The 25,685-nt window shown below is 41.9% G+C and overlaps 1 protein-coding gene across 3 annotated transcripts in view; it reads left to right on the top strand.

Annotated features, from left to right (window-relative positions):
- The first annotated feature begins 2,772 nt into the window (after nt 1-2,772).
- LOC137371212 (F-BAR and double SH3 domains protein 2-like) overlaps nt 2,773-25,685 on the top strand; it is a 262,204-nt gene continuing 239,291 nt past the window's right edge. The window contains exons 1-2 of one of the 3 annotated variants that reach the window (XM_068033388.1): nt 2,773-3,269; nt 4,096-4,193. In XM_068033388.1, coding sequence (XP_067889489.1) covers nt 3,249-3,269; nt 4,096-4,193 — 119 coding nt within the window. In that variant the 5' untranslated portion in view covers nt 2,773-3,248. The remainder of the gene's footprint in view (nt 3,270-4,095; nt 4,194-25,685) is intronic. The other 2 variants (XM_068033385.1, XM_068033386.1) reach the window with 2 other exon arrangements.

The following is a 25,685-nucleotide window of genomic DNA, read 5'->3' as shown; positions in this document are numbered from 1 at the left end:
GACATTTAGAAAATCATAATACAATCAAGCAGAGTCAACATGGTTTTTGAAAGGGAAATTGTTCTTGACAAATTTATTAGAGTTCTTTGAGGATGTAACAAGCAGGGTGGATAAAAGGGAACCAGTAGATATAGTGTTGTTGAATTTCCAAAAGGCATTCAATAAGGTTCAACATATAAAATTACTACACAAGAGCTCACGGTGTTGGGGTTAATATATTAGCATGGATAGAGAATTGGCTAATGAACAGGAAACAAAGAGTAAGGATAAATGGATCTTATTCAGGTTGGCAAACTGTAACTAGCGAAGTGCCACAGAGATCAGTGCTGGGGCCTCAATTATTAATCTATATTAATGGCTCAGATGAAGAGACAGAGTGTATTGTAGCCAAATTTGCTGATGATACAATGATAGGTGGGAAAGCAAGCTGTGAGGAGGACATAGAGTCTGCAAAGGGATATAGGTTAAGTGAGTGGGCAAAATTTGGAGAATAATGTGGGAAAATGTGAGGATATCCACTTTGGTCGGAAGACTAGAAAAGCAAAATATTATTTAAATGGAGAGAGACTACAGAATGCTGCGGTACAGAGGGATTTGGGTGTCCTTATACATGAATCACAAAAAGTGAGCATGCAGTTATAGCAAGTAATTAGGGAGGCAAATGGAATGTTGGCCTTTATTGCAAGGGGGATGGAGTATAAAAATCTTGCTACATCTGTGCAGGGCATTGGAGAGACCACAGCTAGAGTACTGTATAGTTTTGGTCTCCTTATTTAAGGAGGGATATACTTGCATTGGAGGCAGTTCAGAGAAGGTTCACTAGGTTGATTCTGGGATGAAAGGGTTGACTTATGGGGAAAGGTTGAGCAGGTTGGGCCTATACTCATTGGAGTTTAGAAGAATGAGAAGTGATCTTATTGAAATATATAAGATTCTGAGGTGGCTTGACAGGGTAGATGTTGAGAGGATGTTTCCCCACATGACCACAGATTTAGTATAAGGGGGTCTCCCATTTAAAACAGAAATGAGGAGGAATTTCTCCTCTGAGAGGGTTGTTAACCTTTGAAATTCTCTACCCCAGTGCAGTGGAGGCATTGAATAGATTCAAGGCCGAGTTAGAGATATTTTAGATAATAAAAACAAGAAATGCTGGAACCACTCAGCAGGTCTGGCAGTATCTGTGGAAAGGGAAGCAGAGTTAACGTTTCGGGTCAGTGGCCCTTCTTCGGAACTGACAAATATTAAAAATGTCACAGGTTATAAGCAAGTGAGGTGGGGGTGGGGCAAGAGATAACAAAGGAGAAGGTGTAGATTGGACAAGGCCACATAGCTGACCAAAAGGTCATGGAGCAAAGGCAAACAATATGTTGAAAGACAAAGCATTATTACAGAAAAGGTGTTAACGGACTGAATATTGAACAGCAGCAAGTGCAAACATGAAAAAAAACAGTGGGTAAGCAAACTAAACAAACTAAGATGAAATGAAATAAATGCAAAAAAAAGGTTATAAAAAATGTAAAAAAAGAAAAAAAGAGCTAAAAATGAAAGTAAAATGGGGGGCTGTCATGCTCTGAAATTATTGAACTCAATGTTCGGATGCTGTTCCTCGAGCTTGCGTTGATGTTCACTGGAACACTGCAGCAATCCCAGGACAGAGATGTGAGCATGAGAGCAGGGGGGAGTGTTGAAATGGCAAGCAACCGGAAGCTCAGGGTCCTGCTTGCGGACTGAGCGGAGGTGTTCCGCAAAGCGGTCACCCAGTCTGCGCTTGGTCTCCCCAATGTAGAGGAGACCACATTGTGAGCAGCGAACACAGTATACTACATTGAAATAAGTACAAGTAAATCGCTGCTTCACCTGAAAGGAGTGTTTGGGGCCTGGGATAGTGAGGAGAGAGGAGGTAAATGGGCAGCTATTACACCTCCTGTGATTGCAGGGGAAGGTGCCATGGGACGGGGACGAGGTGGTGGGGGTAATGGAGGAGTGGACCAGGATGTCGCGGAGGGAACGATCCCTTTGGAATGCTGACAGGGGAAGGGAGGGGAAGATGCATTTGGTAGTAGCATCACGCTGGAGGTGGCGGAAATGGCGGAGGATGATCCTTTGGATATGGAGGCTGATGGGGTGGAAAGTGAGGACAAGGGGACCCCTGTCACGGTTCTGGGAGGGAGGGGAAGGGTTGAGGGCAGAGGTATGGGAAATGGGCCAGACACGGTTGAGGGCCCTGTCAACAACAGTGGGGGTGGGGAATCCTCGGTTGAGGAAAAAGGTCATACCAGAAGCACCGTCATGGAAGGTAGCATCATCAGAGCACATGCGTCGAAGACGGATAAACTGGGAGAATGGAATGGAGTCCTTACAAGAGGTAGGGTGTGAAGATCAGCCATGATCTGAATGAATGGCGGAGCAGGCTTGAGGGCTAAATGGCCTATTCCTCCTCCTATTTCTTATGTTGCGCCTTTACCACCAGTTAACATGAGGCCTCCTTATTTCCTCCTAGCAAAAATGTACCACCTCCAACACTTACTGAAAGTCATTTGGCATTTACACGTCCATTCTGCACATCGTAAAGACAGCTTTATTCAGTCACTGTACCTCAGTGGAGCTTTTGCTGATACAGCTCCAGCTGCAACATCCGACCATAGCCTCTGTGGGTGTGTGAGCGATGAACGGATCGATCGAGCCGAGTCATCGATACGCTCCAGCTCGATTGCGTCTCCCTGGGCGCCTGTTGCCTAACAACGGCTGAGGCCTAGGGTCTCCGAAGGGGCCCGAGCGGCGCTGTTGCGAATGACACGAAGACATTTCCCCCGCCTGTTTGAAAGTCTTTAATTCCAACTGCAGCCGCTGTAAGTCGCTATTGAGTGGCGGATCCCCCTACAGAGCTGTTTGGTAGTTAATGTTCACCGCCTCTCTCTCCGCCTTCTCTCTGATCGGCATTTTTCTTTCTCATTGAGTCTGTTCGCTGGTGTGTTGGTGGGGGGCATCATGGCGGTGCCAGAGTGACTCTCAGGACAAACCCCAGGACGCGCTCAGTGTCTTTCTTTCCCTTCCTCCCCCTGACTCTCAGAAACAAGCAGTCCACCCACCGCAGTTTCCTTCCTTTTCATCCCTTCTCTGCCCCCCCACCCCCTTCCTTCCTTCCTCTCCCCATCGGCGGGTGGCACGGCGGCTTTCCATCTCCTCCTCATCGGGTTTTCCGTTTCATCTCCCAATATCGGATTTATGATTCCCGTCAGTTCTTCGCCATGCAGCCTCCTCCGAGAAAGGTGAGTGAGCTCCCGAAACAGACATCTTTATTCACTGACTGTGTGTGAAGAAATGTCGTATGCAAGAAGGTGGGGGGAAATAAAATGTCCCTAGTGTTCAGATTTAAAAAGCACCCTCTGGATTGTTTTGAATTAAGTAAAGTGTTCATTTGCTTATCTGTGGGCTACTATGGTAAGATATTTATAGATCCTTTTTATGAACAGGATTTTTTGGTGTTTGTGCCGGTATGTAAATAGGTAGAGTATGAAGGGTTTGAAATCACGGTGATGGTTGAGATATTTACATGTGAAAGAAGGGGGATGGGGGGAATGTTATTGTTTTTTTTCTCTGAGCAGTGGATTATTTTTCTGTGAAACCTGGCGTTTTTTTATTGCGCTTCACCCATTTGAGTATCTTGTGAGCGTCGAGACTGAAGTGTACACAATTTTGTCCTTTTAAAATACTTGAAAGGACGCTTTCCGGGAAGTAGGTAGAATAAATCTATCTTTAAATCAATGATTTCTTTCGCCAAGTGAAATGTCACGAGGGTAGAATTGCCCGAAATCGTTTTAATGACCATTGCTGCTGCGTTAAATTTTCCTCATGATATGTTTCGCACTGTTTACATAGCTTGTGACATTTTTTGCTGTCTCAAACGTAGTGATGATTGTGCTATGTTTCTGGGGAAATCTATCGCGTAAGTCAGCATAAAATGTACTAAATGTCGATGTTATGTGTTTGTGTCGTGCATTCTCTTGAGCAAGCTGGCGGTTTCAGTTTGAAATCATTTTATTTGTATGGCTTTGTTATTTCTTCAAGCAACAGTGTGTTTCTTCTTTATCGAAGGTAAAAGTTACTCAGGAACTAAAAAACATCCATGCTGAGCAAATGACTAAACTTCAGGCGAAGCATCAGGGAGAATGTGATTTACTGGAAGATTTGAGGTAAGATTCCCAACACTTATTTTCTTTCTTTCTGACTGGAACAGAACAAACATATTCCGAATTGTGCGAGTATTAACTAATTTCCTCCTCGTGTGGGCCAAACTGCAAATGTAACAGATGTGCCAAACTGAAAATTCCCCATGTATGTTACCCTTATTACCAGATTAAAAAGCATGCTTGTAATCTACTGTTTCTCTTAAATGTATTCACTTCTCCCTTATCTGAAAGCGAATGTTTGTATTCAGTTGCATTTGAACGTGAGAGTATTCACAGGTGTTTTGAGTTCCATTTACTTCACTGTAGTCTTCCTGTTTATATTTTCATTTGTATCTTGAGATGATACTTTACAATTTTGTAGACTATTGCATTGCATTTGTGACCTAGAAAATTTAATCAACCTGAGTTTTAAGTTTCCTTTTGCAAAACTATGATAAATACTAATGCAGGCATTGCGTAAACATAAGCAGGAAGACAAATACTGTAATTCTAGTTTTGCCCTGCATATAGGTGGCAGTATCAAAATAATGAGTTAACCCTCCTGATTGCATAGTACTTGTACATAATTTATTGCATATTTGCTGTAAATAAAAGCTGTGTACTATTTCTTTAAAACTTCAATGTACCTTGAATTAATTCTTTAAACCTGTGTGTAGGTACCTTTTATTTTAAATTGTAATTCAGCATCTGACTATGACTAGGAACACCTCTTATTGGGCAATTTGACAGTATTTATTTGTAAATGTCTACTATAAATCATAATACAGTTTAGACTGCATTGTAAATTACTAGAAGAAAAATCTACACTTGTATTCACATCTCAGACCTCAAAGCACTTCATGCAGTAAATTAACATAAAATGCAGTGACTGTTTACCCAAGTCAATTTGGCCACTGCTGTAATATCATTGGTTTGAATTAGGGCCTCTGTTCACAAGTCATTTGGATGACCTGGAAATGGCACTTTCAACTGATAATACAGTGGAAATGAAAATTAAGTTTTTCATTCAAGAGAAGAAAAAGCAGTTTGAAGTAGGTTTGAAAGTTACAAAGCAATTGGATGTGTTTATGTCAGTAACTTAAGATTGGCGTTCACACAGCTTTCAAATTCCGAGAGTATGATATTCCCTTGAGAACACTCAAGATTATAGTACATGCTTTCCCTCAATTTGAGTAAAACAAAAATATTTAATTTTGAGAAAATTCTTGAACTGGAATGGTTACTCTTCCTAGGAACATTTCATTATTACAATTATCAGCGCCAGTTTTTTCCATTCTTGATACAACATATGTTTGTTTCTGTGCAACTTTGACATGCAAAAATGACTTCTATTTTATGATATTTAAGATGCATTAGAGTAAGGTTGCAAAAAGCATCAGTTAACAGTACTACTTTTCACAGAAAGATTATTGAATTCTAGCACACCTATGTGCAATCTGAATTTTCCTTCCAGCCATTACCTTCAGTTCTATATTCTGGTGAATAATGATGATGTTACAACCGAGGTGGGAGGAGCGCACTGTTTATTCGAGTTCCACTTCTCCATGGGTCACAACATACATTTATTTTTTTCCCACTTACTGATATGGTCAATCATAGACTCTATTTTTATCCCAGAATAAAACACACGAACCAGGTTTCTTTAATAAACAACAAAATATCAGTTTATTATAAAACAAGTCTTAACCATTTAGGAAGCAAAGCATAAACACACCGATTGAAATACTAAAGTTCCCTTTTTACCTTAGGCCGTCACTCTCGCGCACACACGCACTTATACTGGTTAACCGGAAAAATAAAGGGATTTGCATTTTAGAGCTCTATCAGAAAAAAACACTTGGGTAAATACTTGCTAATTCTTGATGAAGAAAGAAAAGATATGGGAAGATGTCCTTTATTTTGGTTTGACATCACGAATACGTAGAGATGGCTGCACTGGGATCTTCCTAGAACATTTCTTTTTAGGTGATATTGAAAATCAGTTTGGGTAGGCTTCCAGGAAATGCAGCAACAGAGGTTTCAGAAACAGGCCTTACAGGAGGAATGCAGCCACAGTTTCAGTCTGCTTCTTACACTTGCTTTTCAGCTCCTTGAGATATGGAAAACTGGCAGGCTTTTTCCAAACTGCTGGAACGGACTGAGTTGTGGTAGTTTATTCCTCTTGGCAAGTTTTCTCCAACTGTCTTTTCAAAACCATTGTCCATATCCCAACTCGCTGCCCAAAGCAAAGCCATAAACGATGTTAGAGACAAGCCTCTTGACCTCTATAAATCTGGACCTGTCACTTCTCTATAAACATCTTCCCCAAGTCAAAAACAGCCTCTGCTGGGTAATTACTTCAAAACAGGTGCCTTCCAGTAACTGTTTGTTTTCAAAGCCAAACCCCTCAGAGACCCTGGTTAAAAACCCATCCATAGAATCTTTTCAGTTTTCCGAAAATAAACCAATGTCCAGCTCTAAAATACATAAATCCTCAAAAAAATTAAAAATATAGAAGCACTTGTAACAATGTTGGTAACACAAATCTACTAAGAAAAGAAAAATTAAAATGTTGATATTGTTGACATATTTCAGTTATTGATTTTAATTTTGAATTACAAACAACTTGATTCCTTTTCATAAGAAAGAACTTGCATTTATATCATGCCGTTTATGACCTCAGGATTAATACTTTTGAAGTGTCACTATTATAATGTAGTTGAATTATATTTAGATGGTGGAATAAGTTTTTTTTTTTGGTTTGGGTTGTTTTATTAGCTTTCCAGCAGTTGTGAAATTATTTTTTCATAACTATCAAAGAAGTATCAGCTTATAATTATTGTGTGGTTTCATTGGGACTAACTGTTTTTCTACATAAAGTATAATTTCCAAATAATTGCCTCTTTGTGTTAATTTAGTAGTAGAAATCTTGAAGGTCCATGATCCTAGCCCTCGAGTGAAATGAATATTTAATCAATTTGTCAGTGGATTTGTTTGGCATCACATTTCTTTCCCCATGCTGTCGTAGAATCTGGCACACCTCATTTTGTCATTTCATGTTACAATTTGCCTATTTTTGCAATGGTGTTAAGTCTACGATAGAATGGCTTTTGTATTTTAGTGCACATTAGTTATAATGTGATAGGTTTGGCACCTCTTTCCACTTTACAGGAGACAAGTTTTTGTTTGAGGGTAAAAGGGTAGGATGAGGGTGGAATGAAATGCCATCTGTTTTTGTTGATGGCTTGAGAACATTTCTGTGGCAATATCTAGCAAGTGTCGTTTTTGGGGAACTACTCGAAGAACTACGTGTTATTGGGTGACTGCTTTTGGGATCCTCAATAGCAGTGTAAGAAACAGTTATATATGTCCGCTATGCATATTAATGCTTTTGATATAAGGCTAGAGGTAATTGTGTCAACATTTGCTAATGACACCAAAATAGGAGATAGATTTAATTCTTTAGAAGGCCAAAGAAAACTGCAAAGGGATGTTAATAAGATGAGGAAATAGGATTAAAAGTGACTGTTGGAATTTAGTGCCAGTATATGGAAAGTTTTATGTATTTTGGTAAAATAATTAACAGCAGTAGTTACTGCCTAAATGGAAGTAGGTTCAGTGCCATGGAAGAGCAGAGGGACTTGGTTCACAGGACATTTAAATGCAGAACCTCAGGTTGTTAAGGCTGTTAAAACCTAGAATTCGATTAGCGTTTTAATCTTGAGGTCAATAATATAAAAGCCAAGAGATACTGATGAATCTATATAAAACTTTCAGAACTCAGTCAGAGTACCACAAGGGTATTAGAGAGGGTACAATACAGATTCACCAAGATGCTGTTCAGTGTGAGGGAATAGAAATATGAAGAAAGGCCTGAAAAGTCGTCGGGCAGGCAGCACAGCCTTCTGGACTCTCGCTCTTTGCTGCAAAGAAGTGTGTCTATCCTCCTAGCTATACTGTCCCCAACTACCACTACATTCCTATTTATTCCCCCTGCTTGAATGACTTCCTGTACCATGGTGCCAGGGTCAGTTTGCTCATCCACCCTGCAGCAGCCACTCTCATCCAAACAAGCTGAAAGAACTTCAAACCTGTTGAACGAACACAAAGGCTGAGGTTCTTGCACTCCTGTCCTCTGTGTCACCCTACCTGCTTCAGCTGCAGCCACACTCGGGGAAATGCACGACAGAAATGTTGAGGTTGTTTGGGGAGCACTTGCTGCGACTGCTGGATCGGTTTGTCCCGATGAAGCAGGGAAGGGATGGTAGGGTGAAGGAACCTTGGATGACGAGAGATGTGGAACAGCTAGTCAAGAGGAAGAAGGAAGCTTACTTAAGGTTGAGGAAGCAAGGATCAGACAGGGCTCCAGAGGGTTACAAGGTAGCCAGGAAGGAACTGAAGAATGGACTTAGGAGAGCTAGAAGGGGACATGAAAAAGACTTGGCGGGTAGGATTAAGGAAAATCCCAAGGCGTTCTACACTTATGTGAGGAACAAGAGGATGGCCAGAGTGAGGGTAGGGCCGATCAGGGATAGTGGAGGGAACTTGTGCCTGGAGTCGGAAGAGGTAGGGGAGGTCCTAAATGAATACTTTGCTTCAGTATTCACTAGTGAGAGGGACCTGGTCGTTTGTGAGGACAGCGTGGAACAGGCTGATATGCTCGAACAGGTTGAGGTTAAGAGGGAGGATGTGCTGGAACTTTTGAATGATATGAGGACAGATAAGTCCCCGGGCCAGACGGGCTATACCCAAGGATATTACGGGAAGCGAGGGAAGAGATTGCTGCGCCTTTGGCGATGATCTTTGCGTCTTCACTGTCCACTGGAGTAGTACCAGATGATTGGAGGGTGGCAAATGTTATTCCCTTGTTCAAGAAAGGGAATAGGGATAACTCTGGGAATTATAAACCAGTCAGTCTTACGTTGGTAGTGGGCAAATTATTGGAGAGGATTCTGAGAGGCAGGATTTATGATTATTTGGAAAAGCATGGTTTGATTAGAGACAGTCAGCATGGCTTTGTGAGGGGCAGGTCATGCCTCACAAGCCTTAGTGAATTCTTTGAAGATGTGACAAAACACATTGATGAAGGAAGAGCAGTGGATGTGATGTATATGGATTTTAGCAAGGCGTTTGATAAGGTTCCCCATGGTAGGCTCATTCAGAAAGTAAGGAGGCATGGGATTCAGGGAAAGTTGGCTGTCTGGATACAAAATTGGCTGGCCCATAGAGGTCAGAGGGTGGTAGTAGATGGAAAGTATTCAGCATGGAGCTTGGTGACCAGTGGTGTTCCACAAGGATCTGTTCTGGGACCTCTGCTCTTTGTGATTTTCATAAATGACTTGGATGAGGAAGTGGAAGGCTGGGTTAGCAAGTTTGCCGATGACACGAAGGTTGCTAGAGTTGTGGATAGTGTGGAAGGCTGTTGTAGGTTGCAACGGGACATTGACAGGATGCAGAGCTGGGCTGAGAAGTGGCAGATGGAGTTTAACCTGGAAAAGTGTGAAGTGATTCATTTTGGAAGGTCGAATTTGAATGCGGAATACAGGCTTAAAGACAGGATTCTTGGTAGTGTGGAGGAACAGAGGGATCTTGGGGTCCATGTCCATAGATCGCTCGAAGTTGCCACCCAAGTTGATAGGGTTGTTAAGAAGGCGTATGGTGTGTTGGCTTTCATTAACAGGGGGATTGAGTTTAAGAGCCACGCGAGGTTATGCTGCAGCTCTATAAGGCCCTGGTTCGACCACACTTGGAATATTGTGTTCAGTTCTGGTCGCCTCATTATTGGAAGGATGTGGAAGCTTTAGAGAGGGTGCAGAGGAGATTTACCAGGATGCTGCCTGGACTGGAGGGCATGTCCTACGAAGAAAGATTGAGGGAGCTAGGGCTTTTCTCATTTGGAGCGAAGAAGGATGAGAGGTGACTTGATAGAGGGGTACAAGATGATGAGAGGCATAGATAGAGTGGATAGTCAGAGACTTTTACCCAGGGTGGAAAGGGCTATCACCAGGGGGCATAATTTTAAGGTGATTGGAGGAAGGTTTCGGGGAGATGTCAGAGGTAGGTTCTTTACACAGAGAGTGGTGGGTGCGTGGAATGCGCTGCCAGCGGTGGTAGTAGAAGCAGATACGTTGAGGGCATTTAAGCGACTCTTGGATAGGTACATGGATGATAGTAGAATGAAGGGTTTGATCTTAGAGTAGGTTAAAGGTTCGGCACAACATTGTGGGCCGAAGGGCCTGTACTGTGCTGTACTGTTCTATGTTCTATGTTCTCCTGTCCCTGACCAAATCAGAAGACCCTATCCTAAGAGGCATGATCGCCGCCTGGAACAAAGTGTCCACATAACTTTCCCCCTCCCTAATGTGTCGCAGTGTCTTTAGCTCGGCCTCCGACTCATTAACTCGAATATATTTGTGTTAATTTAGTAGTAGGAATCAAGAGGCAATATATATTTATGATTTAGATGAGGGAACTAAATGTGATATCTCCAAATTTGCAGATGATACAAAGCTAGGTGGGAGGGTGAGTTGTGAGGAGGATACAGAGAGGCTTCAGGGTGATTTGGGCAAGTTGAGTGAGTGGGCAAATGCATGGCAGATGCAGTATAATGTGGATATGGTAGCAAAAACAGGAAGACAGATTGTTATCTGAACGGCTATAAACTCAGGGGGATATACGGAGACCTGGCTGTTCTTGTGCACAAGTCGCTGAAGGTAAGCATGCAGGTGAAATAGATGGTAAAAAAAGGCCTTCATAGTGAGAGGCTTTGAATACAGGAGCAGGGATGTCTTGCTGCAATTATACAGGGCCTTGGTGAGGCCACACCTTGAATATTGTGGGCAGTTTTGGCCTCCTTATCTGAGGAAGGATGTTGTTGCTAGAGAGGGAGTGCAGCGAAGGTTTACCAGACTGATTCCTGGGTTGGCGGGACTGACTTATGAGGAGAGATTGAGTCGGTTAGGATTATATTCACTGGAGTCAGGAAGAGTGAGGGGGGATCTCATAGAAACCTGTAAAATCCTAAAGGACTTGACAGGGTAGATGCAGCAAGGATGTTCCCGATGGTGGGAGAATCCAGAACCAGGGGTCATAGTCTAAGGATATGGGGTAAACCTTTCAGGACTGAGATGAGGAGAAATTTCTTTACCCAGAGAGTGGTGAGCCTATGGAATTCGCTACCACAGAAAGCAGTTGAGGCCAGAACATTGTATGTTTTCAAGAAGGAGTTAGATATAACTCTTGGGTCTAAAGGGATCAAAGGATATGGGGGGGAAGCGGGAACAGGTTACTGAGTTGGATGATCAGTCATGATCATAATGAATGGTGAAGCAGGCTCTAGAGGCCGAATGGCCGCCTCCTGCTATTTTCTATGTTTCTATGAAGCACCTCGAGCTGCAGACAATCAATTGCTTTATCCCTTCAACCCCTTTTCCTTCATTTACCTATTCAACCTAATCTTGAATGTTGATCTAGTTTCTGCCTCAACCACTAACTCTGCAAATGAATTTCACAGTCCTCAACTATGAAGATATTTACCCTGCTTCTGTTCTAAATCTTTTGTAGTTACTCTTCTATCTTTGGTCCTTGTTCAGCTGAACTCAATGACTGAAAACAGTTTTCCTGGTCCCATTTGTTCATTTTAAAACTTCTATTACATTGCCTCATGAAGATACTTAAAGTATTTTTTTAAAGGAGAAAGTGCCCTCTTATATTGAGTATTACAATAACTCAATCGGTGATGGCCTAAGGAGGCAGTTATATTTTGGATATATGTTCGAACGAAAGGTCACCAACCTGAATCATTAATTCTGTTTCTCTCTCCATAGGTGCTTTTTGACCTGAATATTTCCAGCATTTTCTGTTTATTTTTCAGATTTCCAGCATCCACAGTATTTTGCCAATTGTATATTTTGGCTGAAGTGGCTATGAAATTGATTTGCATGGAATTTGTTCTGTATATAATGTTTGAAAATTAGGAGGAGGCAGCAAGGCTTTCTCTTGTTCAAGACAGTCATTACCCACCACTTGTGTATCACAGATGTTTTCTACCACTTGTCAGCATAAGCTTGGATATTATCCAAATTCTGCTGTAGGCTGGCATGGATTACTTCATTATCAGAGGAGTTGATAATGGAGCTGACCATTGTGGAGTTGTCTGTGCACAGCTATACTTTGGAACTTATGATTGAGGGAAGATATTTGAAGGATGCTGCCTTTTCAGTGAGGTTGACTATCCTAAGAATGTAGAAATATTGAGCATATACTGCTTTATTAGGTGCTGGGAATTGAAAGAATGGTTATTTTTCTGAACTCTAAGATTGAGAGCATCAAAAGTCAACTAATTTGCTCTAAAACATTGGCAGCCAGACAGCAGGTGGTTGTGATGGTCAGGTTTCTGGTCTCAATGGGCTATCTGTGAAAAAGCCAAGTTGGTTGCTTTACCAGTAGGGCAAGGAGGAAAAAAAAAAGGGGGGATCCTCACAAAGCCAGCCCACACCCACTCCTGCACCCCTCAGATTTTTCTTGCACCTTCCCCTAGTGCCCAGTGCAGTATTGTATTACAAAATAATTAGAGAACTGTGGTTCAGGGTGGCAAATACTAAAAATGCTGAGGCCAGGAGGATAGTGGAAGAGTGGTATCTTGACTGACTTGTTCTAAAATGCTAAATGATTTGAAAGATAATTTTAATATCCTTTTGACAGTTACAGATTTGTTTATTATTAATCGGAAGAAGGGAAGGAGTGATTATGGGCTGAATTTTATGTTGCCGTAAAAGATGGTGGCCCACACACGCGGGCTTTACTCCGCGGAGCCACTGCGATAATGCGTGGCGGCTCATTTACATGGCCAGGGCAGACCGCTCCCTCCCCGATGACGTGGAGGGGGTGAGCGAGCCGGCAACGGCATCCGGTACCACTGCGCAGGTGCCGGCGCCATTTTTAAAGGGCTTACTGCCCTTACATTTAATTTAAAAAGAGAAAGGTTAATAAAACCGATTTTTAAAAAAATTACATGTTTCCAGCCCCTCTCCCATTCTCTTTTTTCCCCCCCCCCCCACCATTAACAGTACACTCATTCCTTGCGCACTTTCCCCCCACCCCACCCAAAAATACTTGCCTTGTGTACCTGACTTCCCCCCCGCCCCGAAAAGTTCACAAACCCCTTCCCACCATCCCTTCCACCAATCAGAATAGTTTGACCCCTCTGCTGCCCTCCTGCACTGAGAAACCTACCTGCTAAACCACCCCCCCCCCCCCCCCCCCCCCGCCCACCACAGGTGTTGCGCCTTGTTTCCCCGGGCGGGGATCCAAAGGCACGGCAGTGTTGGTCGCCGGGATGAAGATTTTATTGCGGCACTTCAGGAGGCGACGGGAATATCATTAACTCAGGTAATTTAATGAATTTGAATATTTAAATTATGGTCCCGTTGCCGAGCGGAGGTGGGGGGCCGCCATAAGGCCTCACCGCCTCCGACATTATCGGGACAGGCCCTGCGGTGTCGAGGTCCGCGGCAGGCCTCGTCCAAGGCAATCTTCAGGTCCTCCCTCCGCCACGGATCCTGACATCGAGGCCTCTATAAAATCCAGCCCTGTTTTTATTCCTCGTTAACATAGTTAGTTAAAGTGATACCAGTTAGATGGTTCTATATGCCTTTAAGAAATCACGTTATGTACAATGCATTGTAGATTGGATTTAGACAGTTCTCTTGAACTTATGTATAATAGTTTTACCTCTTATAAAATGTATGAAGCACATAGAATGTTGATTGGTTGCTATGAAGTTTAAGCTAATGGAAAAAATACTGGGTTATCTCTGTTGGGGGAAAGCATGTTTTCTATGTCCTCCCCTGTGACTATATGGAGGAAATAATTATCAAGAATATTTTTGGGTTATCCTCAGGTCTGAGCCTATTTTCATCTATTATGGTTCTTGCCTCTTCTCTGACTGCACTCATACTGTTGTTCTCTTTTTCTTAAACTGTTCTGTTTTGGCTCTCACTTTTTCTGGGGATCCCTCTTCCCCCGATCACCCTTTTTAACGTATTTCTATATGTTCTTCTCTGTATCACAGTGATTCCCTTGACCCTTTTCTGAACCATTTGTAGAGATAGCTTTTAGTATGGCGAGTGGAAGAACAGGTAACTTTTGGTGTTGTGTAGTGGAGGATGATTAAAAATTTCTTGCAAGTGATTTTTTTCCCCCCCAGTTTGCCCAATCATGACCACACGCAAGCTGGTCTTGGGCCTCAACCAGTGCTGCTGGGAGGTGCATACAAGTGACCGAGGAGAACACTTGTTTTTCCTTTCTGTGGGGAAGCACATAGCTCCATCCAGCTTGGTGATTTGCCATTTTTGTGCAGTTAAGTACTGGACAGGTGCATTAGTGATTGCGTGGGCATGATTTTCACCCACTGTGCTTTTATCTCAGCTTCCTGAGATAATGTGCTGTCTATGAGTAGATATTGTCTTGGATCTTGTGTAATGCATTATGCTAATGCATCATAATTTTGTGGTCCACCTAGTTCATGAACATCAATTGTAGGAATGAGGGCTGTATTTTAGCACGCTAATTTTGTACGAAAGAGCAATATTGATAAAATTGTATTGGACTTAGCTTGGTTTTGCCTGTTCTAGATTAGTAGAGAGAAGTTACTTTGAGCCTCATGATGCAGAATTGCTTAGATATTAGTATTTGCATAGTACAGTGCTGTGAATGTTCATTAAAATTCAACTTGACAAATTTGGGCAGACTAAGAGAAAACTATTTTGAATCATAATTAATAAAATGTATATTTCATTGGCAGTTATACTATTTTAATGGACTAATTTAGAATTTCCAGTTGCAATGTGAACTGCTCTGCTTTTCTCCAATTCATGCGTTAAAGTTAAGGATTGTAGTAACACATCAGCAAAAGATGGACCATTTATATTGCTATCCTATATTTCAGACAATGACAGCACTCCTGTAAAGTAGGTAACAGATTTTTCAGAATTCTCTTAGACTTAACAGGATTAAGTATGTTTGGATTAAGTACATAGTGATTTAAAGCATTATGTGGTACAAAGTCTTCAAGACCACTGTAATGAAGCCTGTCAGATCTCAGATGTCAGGTGGTCTTTAAAGGTGGGGGTAAATTTTCAGCTTGTCATCTGGCTGTAAAAATTATGTTGTGGATAGGTTGCCTGCTATTGAAAAGCCTTATTTTACTTTCCATTCATTTCAAGGGAACGGAGAGTCAGTTTCGAAAAAGTCTGGTTGATCCGCGACACCAGTTTGACACCCAGTTGGAAAGTTGAAAATTGGTGCGATGTTGTCCAAATATGATTCAAGTCTGCTTGTACTGGGGGAAAAAATAAACATGGAGGATTTTTTCCCTTAGTAACTTGTGATTAAATGAGAGATTAATAAAAACTCTTACTGATTAAGCTGTTGGACAAAATGATCATGAAGCTGTTTTGCCAACCAGAGAATATTCATTTCATAAAGTTCTACCAATAAATGTTCTACATTTTAGCTAGTTTCAAAATTTTGAGAGCATCTATTGCACTTCAGAAAACAGAATGAAAGGCAGTAATTTTGTGATTGTGTTCCAATCCAACCTGAAGCACGAAAATTACAAGCTGTTGTAATTGCTGTTTGACTTCTGGAGTTTACAAATTTAGGAACCACGCTAGAAGCTTGCTCAGGTCGGGAAAAAAGAACCCGACCGAAGCACAGCGGCCCCGAGCCCGACCCCGCCTGAGTCCCTCCAATTTTGCCCCGAGCCCGGCCCAATCCGACCATCCGTTTACTTACCTTCCTGTCACTGAACCTGCAAGAAGCTGCAGTGCATGCATGATGACTTCACAGTGACGTCACTCGCTCACTGCACAGACTCAGTTTCATCCCGGGCTCCCAGTTCAGGTAAGTTTTTTTTGTTTTAATTTCAATACTTACCAGCAAAGCACTTAACGTGTGTGTGTCCAGCCCGACCCAACTCAACCTGGACCCGACCCAACTCAACCTGGACCCGACCCGATCCGAACCCGACACCCGTCGTCTGGTCCTTTCTGGTTCGGGTAGCAGGTCTCTAAACCACGTCCCCTCTACCCTAGTCTTGCACTCGCCCCCTTTCTCTCCCCACCCCCCCCCCCCCCCCCCCCCCCCCCAAGGGAGTACTTAAACAGTGACATTAAAGGGAAAAGCCAAGTGAGCAATTAAGCATTGCAGCAGACTCTGGAATACCTAACCGTAATGCCTGCACCAAATCTAGTTGATAAAGGTTGAGTGCAATTATATATTGTTATGGATCTCATGGGTGAAAAATGCAAAATAGTTGAGTTATTATCCAAAGCGGAGCAGAGTTTTACACAGTGACTTAATTCACTGAAATATCAACAGAGTTCTGAATAATTTTCAATCTATCAGAGTATAATGTGCAAGATAAAGTAATTCAAGTATTGAATTGGTAATATTTTCAATATTAATGTATAGTTAAAATGTTTGGAACTTCATTTAACTTGGAGAAGAGGTCTAATTAGGGCGGCGCAGTGGTTAGCACCGCAGCCTCACCGCTCCAGCGACCCGGGTTCAATTCTGGGTACTGCCTGTGTGGAGTTTGCAAGTTCTCCGTGTCTGCGTGGGTTTCCTCTGGGTGCTCCGGTTTCCTCCCACAGCCAAAAGACTTGCAGGTTGATAGGTAAATTGGCCATTATAAATTGCCCCTAGTATAGGTAGGTGGTAGGGGAATATAGGGACAGGTGAGGATGTGGTAGGAATATGGGATTAGTGTAGGATTAGTATAAATGGGTGGTTAATGGTCAGCACAGACTCGGTGGGCCGAAGGGCCTGTTTCAGTGCTGTATCTCTAAATCAAATCAAATTTCTTGAATATTTTTGAATGCGTTGTGGTTAGGGTGGGGAGGAGAGAATTGTATTGTACTCGTTAATCTGAATCTAGGTTGCTGAGGGAGTGTTGCATTATCAGAAGTGCCATCTTTCAGATGAGGTGTTATAATGAGGCCCCATCTGCTTGCTCAGATGGATGTAAAAAATCTTGTGGCACTATTTCAAGAGCAGGGAGTTCTCCTTGTGTCGAACATTCCTGCCTCAACAACAACAGCAGAAACAGATTGTGATTATTTATCTTGCTTGCTGCTCTTGAGAGCCTTGCTATACATAAATAGGCTGCTACATTTACCTACATAACAATGTTGTGCTTCATAAAAGCAATCTATTGCTTGTAAAGCACTTTGGATAGATTTAAGGCATTGTATAAAGGCATGTTTGTTCATTTCAAACAAAAGTGTAACCCCCTACACAACAGTTACAGTAATGGCATATTTGATCTAATTCAGGAATTGTAAATATTCTGAAGCATAGTCAGCAAAGTAATGTAGAATTTATTGCCACATCATGAGTTGGTATTTTTTAATTTCAGGAATTGTGTATGTGGTTTTTCACATTGGGCTTCTTGGTCTCTGTCCTTGTATACTCTTTAAAATTTTACCATTTAGCTTGCATGGTGTCTCCTCATTCTTCCTACCAAAATGTATCGCCTCATTCTTCTCTGTATTGAATTTCATCTGCCATGTGTCCACTCGTTCCACCAGTCTGTCCACGTCTTGTTGAAGTCTGTTACTACTTTCCTCACTGTTTACTACATTTCCAAGTTGCATGTCGTCTACAGATTTCAAAATTGTGCCCTGTACCCCAAGTCATTAATGTACATCAACAACAGCAGAGGTCACTCCAATCCAAATGACCAGCCATTCACCAAAACTCTGTTTTCTGTTCCTTATTCAATTTTGTATCCATGCTGCTGCTGTCCCTTTTATCCTGTGGGCTTCAATTGTGCTAACAAGCCTAATATGTGGTACCTTATCAAATACCTTTTGAAAGTCCATATACACAATTCCTGAAATTAATGAATATAAACTCGTGGCAATAAATTCTACATTACATTGCTGACTATCCTTCAGAATATTTACAATTTCTGAATTAGATCAAAACTACCATTACTGTAATTGTTGTAGAGGTTACTGTTTTGTTTCCGTTTCTATTTAATTAAATTTGTGGCAAGGACATTAGATTTGCTACAAGATCAAAATATTGCAGTTGCTGGAAATCTGAAAGAAAAACAGAAACTGCTGGAAGTTTTCAGTAGGTCTGGCAGGATCGATGGAGAGAGAAACAGTTAACATTTCTGGTCGATGACCTTGCATCAGAATGTTCTCATACACACCAACCTAGAAAGCTAGCCAAAGTTGACAACTTGAAAAAGACTCTGAATAAAAGCTGATGAAATGAAAGCAATTTATTGCTTATAACTTAAGCCGCAGGTAAACCCAATGTTTCTTTATTTTAAGTACCTCAGGCATCCCTCAAAATGAGGTGTCAACCTGGTGAAGCTACAACACAGGACTACTTGCATGCCAAACTGCATAAGCAGCGTGCGATAGACGGAGCTAAGCGATTCCATGACCAACAGATCAGATCTAAGCTCTGCAATCTTGCCACATCCAGCCGTGAATGGTGGTGGACAATTAAACAACTAACTGGAGGAGGCGGTTTCACAAATATCCCTATCCTCAATGATGGGGGAGCCCAGCACATCAGTGCGAAAGATAAGGCTAAAGCATTTGCAACAATCTTCAGCCAGAAGTGCCATGTTGATGATCCATCTCGTCGTCCTCCTGAAGTCCCCAGCATCACAGATGCCATACTTCAGGCAATTCGATTCACTCTGCGTGATATCAAGAAACGACTGAAGGCACTGGATACTGCAAAAGCTATGGGCCCTGACAATATTCTGGCAATAGTACTGAAGACCTATGCTCCAGAATTTGCCGCGCCCCTAGCCAAGCTGTTCCAATACAGCTACAACACTGGCATCTACCCGGCAATGTGGAAAATTGCCCAAGTATGTCCTGTATTCAAAATGTAGGACAAGTCCAACCCGGCCAATTACCGCCCCATCAGCTTACTCTCAATCATCAGTAAAGTGATGGAAGGTGTCATCAACAGTGCCATCAAGTGGCACTTGCTTAGCAATAACCTGCTCAGTGATGCTCAGTTTGGGTTCCGCCAGAGCCACTCAGCTCCTGACCTCATTACAGCCTTGGTTCAAACATGGACAAAAGAGCTGAACTCAAGGTGAGCTGAGAGTGACTGCCCTTGACATAAAGGCAGCATTTGACTGAGTGTGGCATCAAGGAGCCCTAGCAAAACTGAAGTCAGTGGGAATCGGGGAAAACTCTTCGCTGGTTGGAGTCATACCTAGCGCAAAGGAAGATGGTTGTGGTTGTTGGAGGTCAATCATCTGAGCTTCAGAACATCACTGCAGGAGTTCCTCAGGGTAGTGTCCTAGGCCCAACCATCTTCAGCTGTTTCATCAATGACCTTCCTTCAATCATAAGATCAGAAGTAGGGATGTTCGCTGATTGCACAATGTTCAGCACCATTCGCGACTCCTCAGATACTGAAGCAGTCCGTGTGGAAATACTGCATTATCCAGGCTTGGGCTGATAAGTGGCAGGTAACATTCGCACTGCAACAGTGCCAGACAATGACCATCTCCAACAAGAGAGAATCTAACTATCTCCCCTTGACATTCAATGGCATTACCATCGCTGAAACCCCCACTATTAATGATTTAGATGAGGGGAACCAAATGTAATATTTCCAAATTTGCAGATGACACAAAACTGGATGGGAGTGTGAGTTGTGAGGAGCATGCAGAGAGGCTTCAGAGTGATTTGGACAAGCTGAGTGAGTGGGCAAATGCATGGCAGATGCAGTATAATGTAGATAAATGTGAGGTTATTCACTTTGGTAGCAAAAATAGGAAGGCAGACTATTATCTGAACGGCTATAAGCTAAGAGGGGAATATGCAGTGAGACCTGGGTGTTCTCGTACACCAGTTGCTGAAGGTAAGCATGCAGGCGCAACAGGCAGTAAAAAAGGCAAATGGTATGTTGGCCTTCATAGCGAGAGGATTTGAGCACAGGAGCAGGCTGTCTTGCTGCAATTATACAGGGCCTTGGTGAGACCACACCTGGAATATTGTGAGCAGTTTTGGTCTCCTTATCTAAGGAAGGATGTTGTTGCTATAGAGGGAGTGCAGTGAAGGTTTACCAGACTTTCTGTGATGGCGAGTCTGACGTATGAGGAGAGATTGAGTCGGTTAGGATTATATTTTCTGGAGTTCAGAAGAGTGAGGGGGGATCTCATGGAAACCTATAAAATTCTAACAGGACTTGACAGGGTAGATGCAGGAAGGATGTTCCCGATGGTGGGAGAGTCCAGAACCAGCCAAAGGCTTGCAGGTTGATAGGTAAATTGGCCATTAAAAATTGCCCCTAATGTAGGTAGGTGGTAGGAGAATGGTGGGGATGTGGTAGAGAATATGGGGTTAATGTAGGATTAGTATGAATGGGTGGTTGTTGGTCGGCACAGACTCGGTGGGCTGAAGGGCCTGTTTCAGTGCTGTATCTCAAAATTAAAAAAATAAAAATAAACCAGGGGTCATAGTCTAAGGATATGGGGTAAACCTTTCAGGACTGAGATGAGGAGAAATTTCTTCACCCAGAAAGTGGTGAACCTGTGGAATTCACTACCACAGAAAGCAGTTGAGGCCAAAACATTGTATGTTTTCAAGAAGGAGTTGGATCTAGCTCTTGGGTTCAGTTCAGAAACTGAACTGGATTAGCTGTATAAATACTGTGGCTACAAGAGCAGGTCAGAGGCTAGGAATCCTGCGGCGAGTAACTCACCTCCTGACTCTCCAAAGCCTATCCACAAGGCACAAGTCAGGAGTGTGATGGAATACTCTCCAGTTGCCTGGATGGGTGCAGCTCCAACAACACTCCGGAAGCTCGGCACCATCCTGGACAATGCAGCCCGCTTGATTGGCACCCCAGCCACAAACATTCACACCCTCCACCACTGACACACAGTGGCAGCCATGTGCATCATCTGCAAGATGCACTGCAGCAACGCACCAAGGCTCCTTTGACAGCATCTTCCAAACCCGTGACCTCTACCAACTAGAAGGACAAGGGCAGCAAATGCTGGGAACACCAAGTTCCCCTCCAAGTCACACACCATCCTGACTTGGAACTATTATCGCCGTTCCTTCACAGTCGCTTGGTCAAAATCCTGGAACTCCCTACCAGTGGTTGAAGAAGGCAGCTGACCACCACCTTCTTGAGGGCAGTTAGGGTTGGGCAATAAATGCTGGCCTAGCCAGCAACACCCACATCCTATAAATGAATTTTAAAAAAAACATGCAAGCCTGAAAAAGGTTTATTTTCCCAAGGATCTGGAAAATGCCTAAGAAGGCTTTGTTTTTGTCACATTATTTGCTGCGTTTTCCCATATGGTGGAAACTGTAATGGATTTTGTCTCATGTAAACAGGAAGGGAATTTTGCTCAATTTTTTTCAAAAATCCAATTCAAAAAAAGTCATTTAAGGAAATAAATACTTTCTTTACATTTAAATAATCTCTCAATAGTAGCAGACAAGCTATTAGAGGAGACGTTGCTGAAGTGGTAATGGCACTGACTTAGTAATCCAAAGGCCCAGGCTTCAAATTCCACCATGGCAGCTGGTGGAATTTAAATTCAATTAATTAATTTTTTAAAAAGTCTGGAATTGAAAGCTAGTCTCTAATAAAACTATCATTGGCATTAAAAACCCACTAATGTCCTTTTAGGGAAGGAAATCTGCTGTCCTTCCCTGGTCTGGCTTACAGGTGACTCCAGACCCAGAGCTTTGTGGTTGATTCTTAACTGCCCTCTGAAATGGTCCAGCAAGCCACTCTGTTGTTAAGGGCAATAAATGCTGGCCTTGCCAGCAATGCCCATGAAAGAATCGAAAAAACATGAATTTGTAAAAATTAAAATAACTAATTGGGGAGTCAACGCTACTTTTGTTGAACATAGGGTCGCTGCAGGTAGTAACCTTAGAATGTAACTATCCTTCCAAATACTGTTGCCTTCTCACTTCCCCCTTCCAAACCCCACTCCCACACTCCTCAACCCCTCGCAAGCATTGCCAGGTGAATGCCATTTTAAAAGACTGTAACTTGATGTGTTTTAAATCTACAGAATAGTAGAAGTAAACAAAATCACATTAATTAAAACAGGTCTGAATAGGACTTTCATTTCTCTAGGAAATTTATGTATTTCAAAGGACTGGTATTTCAGAGATACATGAGACAAAGTCTGATGAATTTTGTATATAGGTGAAAATCTCTCTTCCACGGAAATCTGCAGTGGGTACTCAGTCTAAACGTCTGGACTGTGAAGCCATAATTGCATAAAACGTTCAATACATGCTAGTAACCATACTGAATAAACTAATTCCATACAGTCAAGATAGCAACAATTCAACTAAATATTCCAAAAGTCCATTGAAGTTTTTGAATGTTTGCCATAATATGTTCATTTTAAGAAGCTTACATTGATTTTGTAATATAAACCATTCAACATCCGGATGTACATGGTACTACAGTGCTTCTGATTGCACTTCCAGTATTTCGGAAGGGTTGGACAATAAAAATGTCATTGCATGGTAAGTCAATGAGTCAGACAGCAGTTGCATACCAGTTGAAACTGGTCCACTTACTGATGAGCAAAGTTTAGGGAAGAGTACTTTCTATTCAAAATATTTTTGCTTTATTTATTTATCCCTTTATGTATTAAAATAATTTTCCTTACAGCATTTTTTTATTCTGTGACATTTTTAACAAAACCTAGTTAGCCAAATAGAAGCCCTTCAATTGGGGCTTCCTTCCTGCTAGGTCACTGCAGTGATGTCACTGACTGGGAGGTCCCTATGTAATTGGAAACACTCAGCAGGTCTGACGGCATCTGTGGGAAAACGAAACAAGTTCCATTTCAAGTCGGATATAACTCTTCACAACCGGTCCCTATTTATTTTGGAGTGGCTCCAAAGGAAACAATTTTATATAACATTCATTTGCAGGACGATGGAACCATGTTTCCCACTGTTCTTTGTGTTCTACGCCTCTCCAGCTGGTTTAAAGTTGTGGTCCCTATTCTAGGTGTACAGGAGCAATGCCTGTCAGTGACATCACTGGAACAGCCTAGTGAGTCATAGAGTCATAGAGTTATACAGCACAGAAACAGGCCCTTTGGTCCATCGTGTCTGTGCCAGCCATCACGCACCTAACTATTCTAATCCCATTTGGGTGGGAGAAAACCAGTGAATGATGAATATAAGCATTTTTGTACAAAATCTTCCAGAGGAAAATATTGTACTAAATAGAGGGTGGTTTTAATCAAAAAGTAATTTACTCCCCTCCCCTATTTTCCTACCCTTTTTCAATTTTTATTCTAAAACATGTAACTTGCATGAAAATTAAACATTATTTTGTCTTAATTTTAGAAGTCTTGGCTTTGCTACCTGTAGGAGGGAGGAATGATGGGCTCCCTAATAGCTGGAATATGCTACATTATGGGCCACTGAAACAAGTGGAAATGTTGCTGAGCTGTATTGTCATGATCTCCTAAAGGAATGAATCGGCATGTCTGCATTGGAACAGTTGTAAGGAGCTAGATAACTTAGGATAAAATGAAGAAATAATTACACCAAGAAAAACTTTAATCAAAGAAGTCTTATTAGGGCTTTGTTGTTTATTTAAAAAAAACAAAATCAGGAAAATAAACATTTAACAATATGTGACTGCAACTGTGGTGTTTTATGATCATGGCTGATCTACTTCACCTCCACCTTCCTACAGTATCCCTCTATTCATTTATTTCATTAAGATCCAATGCTCCATCAATCTCTGTCTTGAATATACTCAACTACTGTACATCCATAGCTTTTGGTGTTAGAGAATTACGATGATTCACAACTCTTTGAGCAAATAAATATCATCTTGTCTCGGTCCGAAATGGCCGATCCCTAGTTCTTTACTTCCCCGTCAGGGGCAACATGCTCCTGGCATCTACCCTGTCAAGCCCATAAGAATTTTACATGTTTCAATGCAATCACTTGACATTTGCCTAAATTCTAGGGAATATAGCCCTAGTCTACTGAACCTCTCCTCATAGGAAAATCCTCTAATCCCAGGAGTCAATCTAATGAACCTTCGTTGCGCACACTCCTTCCTTAAGTAGGAGACCAGAACTATACACTGTACTCCAGGAATGGTCTCACCAAATTCCTATATAATTGTTGTAAGACTTCTTTGCTCTTGTGCTCCAATCCCTTTTGTAATAACAGCTAAATATCAGTTGTTTTCTTAATTGTTTGCTTTACCCGCATGTTAACTTTCTGTGATTCATATGCAAGGACCTCTAGGCGCGTCTGAATATCACCATTTTCCAGTCTCTCTCCAATTTAAAAATAATACTGCTTTTTTATTTTTCCTTCTAAAATGGATAACTTCATAATTTATTATGTTCTGTTGGATTTGCCATGTTCTGGCATACTCACTTAACATTTATATTGTTACGACCAAGGCGGGAGGAGTGCACTGTTAATTCAGTCCCACTTCTCCACAGGTCACAGCATATCAATAAATTTTCCCACTGATCGAAACAGCCGCTTAGATACTCTGTTTGTCCCCAGAATAAAGCACACCAACCAGATTTTTTTAATGAACAACAAAATTAACCGTTTACTATAAAATCAATTCTTAACCCACTAATGAAGTAAATATATCTATATGAACTGAGATATTAAAGCTCTTTTTTTTTTTTTTCCTAGCCCTCATGCGCACACACACACACATCCAAAAACCAGTTAACGGGGGGGGGGGGGAAGGGATTTTGGTTTACAGCTGTTACATAGGAATAAAAAAAATTTTTAAACTTTAAATTTAAAAATTAAATGTTTAAAAAATTTTTTTAAAACCTTCCAGAAACAAGACTCATGCCAAATCATAAATTCTCTCTTGTCACAATATAATAATGAAGGATAGACTGAATAATTACAGGCCAGTCAGTCTAACCTCAGTAGTGGGCAAATTATTGGAATCTATTCTGAGAGGCAGGATAAACTGTCACTTAGAAAGGCACAGGTTAATCAAGGATAGTCAGCATGGATTTGTTAAGGGAAGATCTTGTTTGACCAACTTGATCGAATTCTTTGAAGAAGTAACAAGATAGATGAGGGTAGTGCAGTTGATGTGGTCTACATGGATTTTTAGCAAGGCTTTTGACAAGGTCCCATATGGCAGACTGTCTTTTTAAAAAAAAAAGTCCCATGGGATCCAGGGAAATGCAGCAAGGTGGATACGAAGTTGGCTCAGTGGCGGGAAACAAAGGGTAATTGTTGACGGATGTTTTAGCGACTGGAGGGCTGTTTCTAGTGGCGTTTAGCAGGGCTCCGTACTGGGTCCCCTGCTTTTTGTAGTGTATATTAACGATTTGGATGTAAATGTAGGGGGCATGATCAAGAAGTTTGTGGACAACACAAAGATTGGCCATTTGGTAGATAGTGAGGAGGGTAACTAGGCTGCAGGAAGATATTGATGGTCTGGTCAGATGGGCAGAAAAGT

The sequence above is a fragment of the Heterodontus francisci genome, chromosome 6 (genome assembly GCF_036365525.1).
Source record: "Heterodontus francisci isolate sHetFra1 chromosome 6, sHetFra1.hap1, whole genome shotgun sequence".
Taxonomy (NCBI): domain Eukaryota; kingdom Metazoa; phylum Chordata; class Chondrichthyes; order Heterodontiformes; family Heterodontidae; genus Heterodontus; species Heterodontus francisci.
The sequence above is the reverse complement of the archived record's forward strand: the minus strand, read 5'-3'. Positions and strand labels throughout refer to the sequence as shown.